The 11,085-nt window shown below is 61.8% G+C and overlaps 1 protein-coding gene across 1 annotated transcript; it reads left to right on the plus strand.

Moving 5' to 3' along the window:
* The first annotated feature begins 1,426 nt into the window (after positions 1 to 1,426).
* LOC130683642 (ral-GDS-related protein-like) lies at positions 1,427 to 9,630 on the plus strand. The gene is made up of 11 exons (XM_057501912.1): positions 1,427 to 2,676; positions 2,987 to 3,141; positions 3,281 to 3,951; positions 4,711 to 4,926; positions 5,274 to 5,377; positions 5,849 to 5,918; positions 6,669 to 6,734; positions 7,078 to 7,185; positions 8,068 to 8,189; positions 8,298 to 8,404; positions 8,770 to 9,630. Exons 1-10 carry the CDS (start codon positions 2,621 to 2,623, stop codon positions 8,383 to 8,385), a joined length of 1,656 nt encoding a protein of 551 aa, XP_057357895.1. The 5' UTR covers positions 1,427 to 2,620; the 3' UTR covers positions 8,386 to 8,404; positions 8,770 to 9,630.
* Positions 9,631 to 11,085: the final 1,455 nt, after the last annotated feature.

An 11,085-nucleotide genomic window follows, 5' to 3' on the forward strand; every position in this document is an offset into this window, starting at 1 on the left:
CCTTCCCGGGCCGCGCTCCCGCCTCGGGCCCCGGGGATTTTCATCCGACGTGAACCGAACCTCTCTGGGTTCCTGCCCCCGACGGAGCCCAGCCTCTCCTCGGCGCCCCTGCCGTGGTGCCCTCTCGGGCTGGCTGTCCACTGCTGACACATTAATTCATGTCTGCAGTGCTCTGGGAAGTGGCACACGCTTTTTATCCCCCAAAGAGACAGAAAACCGTCAAGCTTGTGTTTGTTATGACACACATAGTTGAAATTCCACAGATCTCAGATCTGGCGAGAGATGGAAAGACGTCAGCTGAGTTTCAGAAAAGCCCCTCCTAAGTCCGGCAAATGGGCTCAAGTACCTGGTGAACTGAAATCGCCCTCTGCCCTTGTTGGGAAAATCATTTTTCTGCAAGTGGACGGAGCTGCTTACTGCACTTTATTGTCACCTCAACGAGATGGGCTGGGCAGACAACAATGTACAAGAAAGGGGTTTAGTCCAACGCCAGCTCGGCCTCGGGAATACCCGAGAAGGTAGCGTGAAGAAGCAGCTGCAGGCGGGCCGACTGCCCGGGGCGGACCCCAGAGAGCAGAATGTCTTGGCCAGATGGCACCACCTCCAGGTACTGGAGGCCAGTCTTCCACACCATGAGCTGAGGTCTGGGGTCATGCATGGCAAGGGCCAGGAGGGTGGGCAGTCAGCAGCCCAGAGGGCCAGGTGGGCGTGTCTGAATGCAGGGAGGGGCCAATGAAAAGGACCCTTGAAGAAGTGATGTCACTGTAGACACGCCCAGTAGAACCTGAACTGTGACCCGAACGGAACCAAGCTCCTGGTCGCAGACCCCAGTCCTGCTCACTTGACCGGAGGCGCTCGACAGAGCAACATGCGGTCTTGTTGTGCGGAGCCTTCTGAAGGCGTGGGAGTCAGGGAAGCTGAGAGGGAGAGTCTCCCCACTCGCTGTGGGCGCTGGCTCGGTGACCTCCTCCACCGCCTCTGTCCGTGTCTCCCGAGGAGCCCCGAGGTAACACAGGGCAGCCCAGAGCGGGCCACTCCAGCGCCAGGCCACAGTGTGAGCCATCCGGGCTGGCCTTCCCCCCAGCCCTTCCTGTGTGTGTGCGGTGGGCGTGGGGCACGGGTGGGACTGCAGGCCGGGCAGGAGGGGGCGGTCAGTGGCACAGCTCTGGTCTCAGCATTCAGGAGTGGAGGTGAGTGTCGGGACCAGGCACTTCCACCCGCATGTTAGTCCTGAGCCCGGGGGTGTCCTCTCCTGCCCCCAGGGACTAGAAGTCTAGGCAGATGGCCGTGTGTGCCTGACCTCGGGGGCAGGGTTTGGGGCCCACATTACCCCCTCTGGGGAGGTCCAGGCGGCCCCGGGTGCCTCCTCCCCAGCTATGAGGCACCAGCTTTGCAGAGCTCCACTCTGGGGAGCGTGGAGGAGCTGGTGGATGGACTCACCTACTCCACCTCCCTGGGCCTGGGGCAGGCTGTCTACACCCAGGACCCCGTTCCAAACCTGGCAACCTGCCAGGGCCCTCCCAGGGCTGCCCCACGAGAGTGGCAGACAGTCCCACTCCAGGGGGCCTGGAACCTCATTCCCGGGGGGGACCCCGTGCCTCTCCTTGCTCACATCCCAGGGGGCTGGGGGCTCTCGGGTGAGCTGCAAACCTCCCTTGTCCTGGTGGGTCCTGGGTTTCCCACTGACTAAATCCCTGCTGCCCCCCTCAGCCTGAACATGAGCCAACTGTTCATGGGACTGAGGTCCCCAGGCGCAGGGCTCCCCAGACAGGCACAAGGAGGAAGTGGAGAAAGCGCACGGCACCAGTGGAACCAGCTCCAAACACCAGCCGGAGCAGTCCCGAGGCCACACTCCCTCCCGAGGACGCTGACCAGCCCACACATGTGCAGGAGAAGCAGGGACTGTTCAGGGCAAGAAGGTCGTCTTCAGGGGCAACCCTCAGCCGGAACGCTTGTTGGTCCCTACTCCCTGCCACGGACGCTGACCAGCCGGCCACGGGCCCGCGGCTCCCCCGGTCAGCACCCACCCCCTCCTCGGCACAGTCGGGCCTCTGCCCACAGCCCGCGGTGTGTCTTGAGTGTCCCCACACGTGTCTGAGCCGCAGTGTGCTCCTCTGACAGGCAGGGTGGCTGGCAATCAGCCTGTTAGGGTGCCCAAGGGGAACACGGGAGGAGCCTTAGAGGGGCTCCCCTGGCACTGGGTGCTGCAGAAAGGACTGCTGGCCAAGCTGGGCCACTTTGGGGCTGTTACTTCTCTGTACCCGATGAAAAGCCTTGGGCCTCACCCATCAGGGGCCTCAATTTCGAAAAGCACATGGAAAGCAGCCTTTGGAGGGGAGGCTCGCGATTCCCTGTGGTGGGGCCCGGTCCTTGTCCTCACTGAGGCCACATGAGGGACCTCTGGGGGCAGCAGAGGGGTACCTGGGAAGGCTCGGGTAGGACTTCCTTCAGCAACAATAGGTGTGCAGCACCCACTTTGTGCAGGCCCTTTGGGCCCACTTAGCATAACTGAGTGAAGGAAGCAGACACAATACTGGGACCCCGTCCCGGGTGGAGTCGGGCAGTCACTTCAGGCGTCATCCGCAGGTCACGGCCGGGGAGCGTCACGGGCGATGCCCTCATGGTCTCCTCATGTGATGAGGGGCATGACGAGGGGCCAGAGGAGGATCTGAGAATGTGAGTTTTCACGGGGCCCGGAGGGGGCACTGCCCGTGTGCCCAGAATGGGTGGAGGAGGCGTCTGGGGCTTGGGGCAGGGGGCGCCCAGCAGAGCCCAGCAGGTCACCCATCTTTGGATTCCCACGGGCGGGCTGACGACTGGGGACTTCCTACTCGGGAGGATGGGAGAGCATGGGGTCCCAGGACAGGCACGCAGGGTCAGGAAGGGGGAGTGCACAGCGGCCAGGCCCGCACAAGGGTGGGCCGGGAGGGCAGTGTGGCGGGTAAGACCAGGCTTCTCACTCTGCCACCCCCCGGCCTTCCCCCAGCCCCAGGATGGGACGGGCTAGGCGCCTGGCCTGGGAGCCCCAGCGTGTGCCCAGTGTCATCGATGCCAGCCAGCTGTCATCCACCCTGGTGGGCCGAGTCCTCCACCACTTGGTCCAGGAGGAGCACCTGGGGCCCGCGGTGGCAGAGCTGGAAGGTGAGGGGCTGCAGCCAGGAGACCATGCAGGGTGGGCTTCCCGGACGGGGGTTCCCTTCAAGGCAGTGAGGGCTCTTCTGTCATTGTAAGGCGCGGGGAATCAGGCCCGGCGTGACCCTTTCTCTGTGTCCAGCTCCAGACCCACGGCAGAGGCAGCTGGCTCCAGAGACACAGGGGGGCCCCGCTTCGTGGGTAGAGCCCGTCCAGGAGCTCCCTGCGACCCCTGTGCTGGAGCTACGGCCGGTGTCACCTGCTTCAGCCCCTGAAGAGCCGGAGGATGTCCCAGCAGTGGCCTCAGCCCCGGGTCCAGGCCCTGAGCTGGAGCCCCATGAGCCCTTGGGCACGGGGCCTGGAGCACCAGCCGGAATGGCATTAGGCCTGGCAGAGCCAGGGGCAGACCCGGAGCCCACCAGACCCTGTGCCATGAGCCCCTGGGACATCCCAGGAGTGGTCTCAGGCCCCGAGCTGGAGCCCCATGAGCCATCGGGCCCGGGGCCCATGGCACCTGCCAGAATGGCACTGGGCCTGGCAGAGCCAGAGGTGGACCTGGAGCCCACCAGACCCTGTGCCATGAGCCCCTGGGACATCCCAGGAGTGGTCTCAGGCCCCGAGCTGGAGCCCCATGAGCCTTCGAGCCCGGGACCCGTGGCACCTGCCGGAATGGCACTGGGCCTGGAAGAGCCAGAGGCGGACCCGGAGCCCACCAGCCCCTGTGCCTGGAGCACCTGGGATGAGCCGGGGGAGGAGGAGCCGACGATCCTGGCGTTTCCCCCCTCCCTGGTGGCCGAGCAGCTGACCCTGATGTGTGCAGTGAGTGGAGCGGGCTCTCTGGGTTGGGGGTGGGCCTTCCCTGTGTCACGGGCTGCCCCAGACCTGCCGTCCCCCGACGTGGACTCCTGTGATGTGGGCCCACGTCCCAGCCTCCCCACGGACTCACCCTGTGCCCCGAGAGACTCTCCAAACTCACAAGTCCTCACTGACCACACGGGGACAGTAGGGCTGGCACTTAGGGATCCTTGCAAGCCAATGAGTTGGAGTGGAGGGAAGGTGGGCAGGGCCTGCCTGGGGTGGGAGGGGCAGGGCACGGGAGGGGTGCTCAGGGAGGTGCTGCCAGGGCCTTAGGTCCTTGGGCCATTGGCCTGGCAGGCTTCCATGGCCTCCACACCTCAGAGGCCCCTGCCAGGTACCTGACTGCATGGGAGACACAGACACCAACAGAGGCTCTGGGTGGAGTTGTTTCAGGGGAAAATGCACCTGAGTGGGAAGCGGGATCCATGGGGTGGCAGAACGGGAGGCAGATGCCCCAGGATGGGCAGGTGTGAGCTGCCTTGTGTAGCAGGGAGGAGGTGAGTGAGGGTGCCTGTGAGCAGAGCCCCTCCGTTCCCCACCACTGTGGGGTCCTGTGCATCCGGTCCTGGGCGCCTCAGTGGACGGGGTCCGAAGCCTGGACGGCCACAAGGCTCACAGCACATCCCCAGCTACCTGGGCTCCAGCTCTGACTGGTGACTCTGCCTGGGAACAGGGGCACCAGGGGCACAGCTGGATGACCACCCTCCTCGTGATCCCCAGGAGCTGTACGGCAGGATTGAATTTGGTGAATGTAAGACCTACTTAGAGAGCCAGCCACTGATGGAAGGCATTGAGCTCCTGGCCCCCAACATCCATAACATCATGAGGCAATTTGATGCCACGTTTTACTTCGTCACCTCCTCCTGCCTCGGGGCCCCGAGCTTGATGGCCCAGGACAGGGCCCGAGTGGTGGAGTTCTGGATCCAGGTGGCCAAGGTGTGTCATGGGACAGCCCCTGGGGTCCATCCTGGTGTGGTGGGACCTGCTCCCCTCCTTGGCCAGCTGTCAGGATGGGTGCCTGTGATCTGACCCTGTACGGTCCCTGGCCCCCTCCTGCCAGGGGTGTGTGGACCTGGACTCCCATCCCTGGGACACCCTGGGACAGCCATCCCTGGCCCCTTCCTTGGGTCGAGCTACAGTCCTCCACCCAGAAGGGCTGCTCAGCAGGTACCGGGTGTGCTGGGTTCCCTGGGTGTCTGTCTCCTTAAGGACAGGAGTTCATGGGGGGACAGAAGCAGAGAAGCAGGCCATGCTTGAGCTGAGAGCTCTCTCTTCCCTCCCAGGAGTGCCTGGACCTCAAAAATTTCGAGTCCCTCCACGCCATTCTCTGTGCCCTGGGGAGCTCTGCTGTGTGTCGTCTGGAGAGCACCTGGGGACATGTTTCCTGGTGGGTAGTCGTGTCCCCGGGACCAGGGCATCTGAGTGGATAGGGCCACCCCTGGGTCTGGCGCTGTCCCCTCAGTTGGCTGGGACCTCCTGGGAGGTGGCAGAGCCTAGGGACAGGGATGGTGGGCTCTTGGAGCCCCCTGTGGGTTAGGCCAGGGGGACCCCTGCAGGAATCAGTTTCCTTCAATGTCAGGTGTGGGTTGAAGCCAACTGGAGATCTTGAGCATGTGCCCTGCAGCAGGACATCTCTGCCCCAAGAACAGTGACCTGGCCTAAAGCCGATCTGCCCCCGGGAGAACTGGGAAAGGAGGCCCCGGGTGGAAACACGCAGCCCCCTCCCCAGGCCACGGATTCCCCAGGGCTCAGGGCCGTGATGGAAAGCCTCATGCAGGCTGGTGGGCCTTCTGGCTGCCCCAGGAAAGCTCTCCACCTACTGGCCGTGTGTCTCCCTCCTCCTCTCCCCTCCCCTCAGGAAGAGCTTCTGGAGCTATAAAAAACTTCAAAAGAGGGACCAGGGGCTTAACGGGAAGCAGCTCCTCAAGGTAAGTGAAGGCTAGAGGTCTGGAAGGGAGGGGCCCTTGGGGCAAGTCCTCTACCGTGCTGTGGCCCAGCCTTGGGTCAGGCTCGACATGTGTGGGGTGAGAGGGGGGAGCTGATGGGGGAGGTGGGGTCCCCCAGGCCCCCGAGGTGTCCCGTTTGTCTCCCTCCCTGGCTCCACTTGACTGGGGGCCTGGTATCCAGTGAGGACCCAGGGGACAGGCCCCCAGTCAGGGCTGGGGCTGGCGTGGGGGCGGCAGCATGGGTGGGGCCTGTGGCTGAGCAAGGTCGGCCTCTCCCCTGGGTCCCCCGAGCCCGTCACTGCCCCTCTGAGCCCTCGGGCTCCTCATCTGGTCATGGAGGGTTGTCGTCACCCTGGGGTGCGGGCCTGCCAGGTGAGCAGGGTCCAGGGAGCACAAGATGGGCTTCAGCTTTGTGCCCCTCCCACCTGGTCATGTGAGGGGAGCCGTGGTGATAGGCAGGTGACACGGAGTCCTCAGGGCACCCTGGGAGGCAGAGGGACCTCCCCTGATACTCTGGAGGTGAGGAAGCCTCTAAGGGCAGCCAGTCTCAGCGCAAGGACTCCCATGAGTATGTGTGTGCTGGAGCTGGGGTTGCTCTAGGCTGAGAGCCTGCTGGAGGTGGGGACAGCATAGGTGCCAGGGGACTCGGGCAAGGCATCCATCAACCAAGGTCTGGTTGTGGAGGCCAGGTGGGAGGGGAGCACGAGCACCTCAGTGTCCTGGGCCTTGCAGGAGGCGAGGGCCACGGTGAGGCGACGGCGGCAGGCCCCCTACGGATACCTGGATAGGAAGGCGCAGGTGAGAGTGGCGTGGCCAGGGTCACGGGCGGTGGGGGCGACCCTGCACCTGCTCCTGGTGCCACCTGCCCTGAGCTGCCAGCACTGGGGTGACCAGGAGGAGGGCGAGAGCAGCTGGGTACGGGAGAAGGTGGAGGACAGGTGCAGGGACCACAGGTCCTGCGATTGGCCAAAAGCCAGCCCTGGGAGGGCCGGGGAGGGGAGTGCAGGGCGAAGGGAGGGGAGGGCGGCAGCACAGGGTGGTCCAAGGGAGCTGGGGGTTGCGGGTGTGGGGTTCAGGGGAGGCTCTGTGGGTGCCCCTGAGGCAGGTGGGGACTCATCACCTCCCCACCCTGGTGGCACAGGGCATAGTCCCGTTCCTTGGATATTTTCTGCGTGACGTGCCCATGGACCAACTCTCGGAATATAATGCGGACGTGAGTGACCCAGCGAGGCACCGGAAGGGCAGGATGGTGAGTCTTAGAGAGAGGAAAGCCCCCAGTGAGCCCGGAGCTCTCAGCACCGCCCCCGCCCCCCAACTCCTGACCAACCCCCTCCACCCCAGGAGCTGGGCTGCTTGGAGAGGACTGCCAGAAGGACCCCCCTAAGCCCTGGTCCTGGCCCCAGGGCAGGTGGGGCTGAGGGCTAGAGGGGTAGCATCTGAGCAGGACTGGCCTCCCCCTCAGGCCCTGCCCAGGGGGAGGCATGTTGCTCCTTCAGGGCAGGAAGCACATCAGGGGGCTGGCAGTGCCTTCCCGCCTGAGGCCCCAGCCTCCCTGTCTGCCATCACAGAGTTGCGTGGGAAGCTTGGCCTCAGCTCCCCAGTCCACTCCCCGCCTCTCGGTAGCCCCGATCCTGGGCCAGGTCCGGGTGCTCTTTCTTGTCAGACCGGCCCCTTGGAGGGCCCTGGCTGTCCTCCAACTTGAGAAAGGGTGGGGACGTTCTGGCCTCGTTCTGGGCTCAGAGGGCTGTTTCTGATGCACTTTGGCTGCCTCGCTGCCTTCCCGGGTGATGGTATAAAATAAGAGTTGAGTGCCCAGCCATGAAAGGATTAGGGACGGAGTCAAGAACCCCTGGGCAGGACCTTGTCCGGGCCATCCCCTGGGTCTAATGTGTCTTGAGAGAGTTAAGACATGCAGAGCTGAGGACACTAAAGGCTTTGTCAGGTGGGGGATGGGGGTGGCATCGAGGCCACCTTCCTTGAGGAGGAGCTGGAGACCCAACACTGGGAACAGGCAGGGCTGGATGGCATTGGAGGGAAGGCGGGTTCCCGTGTGAGCAAAGATCCGGGACCATACCACTGCCCCACCCCTCACCCACCTCCCTGTCTGCACCCTGTCCTTCCTCTGCCCCAGGTCACTCTCATCGGACGTGAGATCATGATGCACAAGCGCGTGGCCGCGCTGTATGACCTGGAGCCCGATGAGCGCTTCCTGTCCTTCTTTCAAACCGTGGAGCCCCTGGATGAGGAGAAGAGGTGAGGCCGGCAGGAGTCGGGCGTGGGCTGCAGCTGCCGGCAGGCTCGGGGAGAAGGGACCCCTGACATGTGGCTCCAGGGGCTCACGGGTGGCCCTCTGTCCTGCAGCTACCGCCTGTCCTGCCAGCTGGAGGCCTCAGGCCAGTGGGCCAGGATAAAGGGGCTGTTGCAGTTCTTCAGGTCCCACGAGATATAAACTTAGTGGCCAGGGCCAGGTGAGTTTCTGGCCCAGGGCCATTGGCAAGGGGTGGGCTGTTCCCCAGCCTTAGGGAACCTTTGGGCCACGTTGCGTGTGGGGGCGTCCTAAAGACCAGTGGGGCTGGCATCCCGGCTCCACTGCCAACCGGTCCTGTCAGTCTGAAGGGTGGTTCCCCTCCCCCTCTGGGATCCAGCCTCCTACTCCGTGAGGAGGTGACGCTCAGGAGCCTTCCTGTGACAGGGACCCCCCGGGTGCTGGTGATTGGCAGGACCCTCCACACAGGGCCCGGAGCACAGAGGGCAGTGGGGATGGGGTGGAAGCAGGATAATGGGGGGAACCCGGGATAACCTGCCTCTTCTGATCACCCGCGTGGCCCTGTAGCTGCTGTCATCGGGCCCGTGGTCCTGCTGGTGTCCTGGCTGCGTGCGGACAAGAGCTTCTTCCCCTTCAGCAGGTGGCACCTGGCGCCCCAGGACCCCAGTCTGCTTGCTGCTCCTCTTCCTCCTGCTGCTCATCCTGAGCCTCTGCTGGGGCAGGTGCTCTGGCACCTCCCGTGTCGGCAGACTCGGGCATCTCCCCAGGCTGCCGCTGCACCCTCAGGGACCCGTACGCAGCTGCAGCCAACCTGGACACCTTTGTGCTGTGTCAGCCCCTCTGCTTGTGGCCCGCTGGACAGAGGCGAGCTGCCCCACCACGCGGAGGGCGTCACCATTCCTGCACGTGGCCTCCCATGTTGTCGACACCACCTGCTGCCTGGGTGCTGTCAGCCACTGAGTTGTAGCCACAGGGTTCCAGGAAGAGGTGGGGCCGTCCTCACCAGGCCTGGCCTTTCCCGGGATGGACACTGACATGGTGCAGCGCTGCGTGGAACCACCATCCCTGGGTGTGCAGCAGAGGCATCTGAGGACGCAGGGGTGGCCGGCCACCACAGGCTCCCAGGGCATGCTCCCAGGGGGACCCCCTGTACAACTTTCTCATCCCTGAGAAATAGCCTCCCCGGGGATTAAAGATGGTGGTGTGAGAGATGAGACAGAGCCCTCCTCCTAAAACCACATATGATACAAAAAACATAATTAATACAACCAATCCTGAAAGAGCAACATGAAAGAAGGCTGCACCAGACTGCATACACCTGGAGAAAAGAGCAGAACTCACGGAACAGGGTCAGGTACCAAAGCTGTGAGCCGGCGGGACCCAAGCCCTTCCCCCACCCCAGCCCAATGGCGGGAGGAAGAGACACAGACCTGGGAGGGAGTGGAGGCCTGGGATTGCTGAACACCTAGCCCTGGAGATCTGCTCTGGGAGCATGAACCTGCATTGCATGGTGCTCTGGTGATTAGTGGGGTTAGAAAGCTAAGACAGGCGGAAGACCCGGAGAGTCGGAGATTCGAGCTGCTTGTGGAAAACAGGGATTCATATCCGACTGATCTGGGTGGGAAGTTTGAAAGACTTCCTAAAAGCGAGAGGGCTGCTAGAGGGACAAGGATTGCACAGAGCTCGCCGCTCAGGAGAAAGGACAGGTAGACAAACTTATGTGGGTACACTCTGCCCGGCAGGTTGGGAACTTAAACGATCTTCAGGCGCTCCATCCCCCTGGCTGGCTACGTAGCTCCAAGGTCCCCCACTGTGATATGCAGCCTGCTGTGTCTTCCTCCCAGCTAGCCCTGCACCTGGCTCACAAACGGGCTGCCCCTACCCTGTCATCAGGCCAGCCAGAGGGAAGCCCTGCCTACAGCAGCTATAAACACAAAGCACAGAGGCTTACACCCGTGTGTTCGGTCGCTGGTTTTGGCAGTTGAGACAGGCATAGCAGCCAGGAAATAGGAAACAGCACTTTCCTGCCCCCAGGCACCAGCACCACTCCCCTGTGACCCCCAACATCACTCCAGTGGCTGAACGGCTCCAGAGAGTAGAGCTTCTGGGCACTAGAGGGTGCCACATGCAGGTACGAAATGTGAAAGGAACCTGTTTCAAAGCAAAATCTCAACACCAGAGAAAGGATCGACTGAGACTGAGTTAATAAATTTTCCTGAAAAAGATTTCAAAATAAAAATCATAAACATGCTCATGGAGGTACAGAAAAATATTCAAGAACTCAGGAATGAATTTAGGACAGAGATCCAGTCATTGAAGAGCAAAACAGAGGGTATTAAAAGCTGGTTAAATATGGTGGTGGAGACGATAAATGAAATGGAAATTAGGGAAGAGGAATACAAAGAAGCTGAGGAACGGAGAGAAAAGGATCTGTAGGAATGGAAGACTACTGAGAGAAATGTGTGACCAAACCAAACAGAACAACATTCATATTATAGGGTACCAGAAGAAGAAGAAGAAGAAGAGAGAAAAAGGGATAGAAAGTGCCCTTGAGGAAGTAATTGCTGAAAACTTCCCCAATCTGGGCAAGGAGATAGTTTCTCAGGGAATGGTAGTGCACAGATCTCCTAACACAAGGGACCCAAGGAGGACAACACCAAGACACATAATAATTAAAGTGGCAAAGATTAAGGATAAAGACAGAATACTAAAAGCAGCCAGAGAGAGAAATTGGATCACATACAAAAGGAAAAACCATCAGGCTATCATCAGACTTCTCAGCAGAAGGGCCTCGAACCAAGAATACTTTATCCGGCAAGATTATCATTTAAATTTGAAGGAGGAATTAGAGAATTTCTGGGTAAGCAAAAGCTGACAGAACTT

This window comes from Manis pentadactyla, chromosome 4, assembly GCF_030020395.1.
Source record: "Manis pentadactyla isolate mManPen7 chromosome 4, mManPen7.hap1, whole genome shotgun sequence".
In the NCBI taxonomy this organism is placed as follows: Eukaryota; Metazoa; Chordata; class Mammalia; order Pholidota; family Manidae; genus Manis; species Manis pentadactyla.

Bases quoted from the DNA above. Each gene is read 5' to 3' on its own strand.
- LOC130683642 (XM_057501912.1), top strand. From the start codon at position 2,621: ATGGTCTCCTCATGTGATGAGGGGCATGACGAGGGGCCAGAGGAGGAT. The intron at 7,186-8,067 runs GTGAGTCTTAGA...CCTCTGCCCCAG, and splicing joins GGCACCGGAAGGGCAGGATG to GTCACTCTCATCGGACGTGA. The intron at 8,190-8,297 runs GTGAGGCCGGCA...TCTGTCCTGCAG, and splicing joins CCCCTGGATGAGGAGAAGAG to CTACCGCCTGTCCTGCCAGC.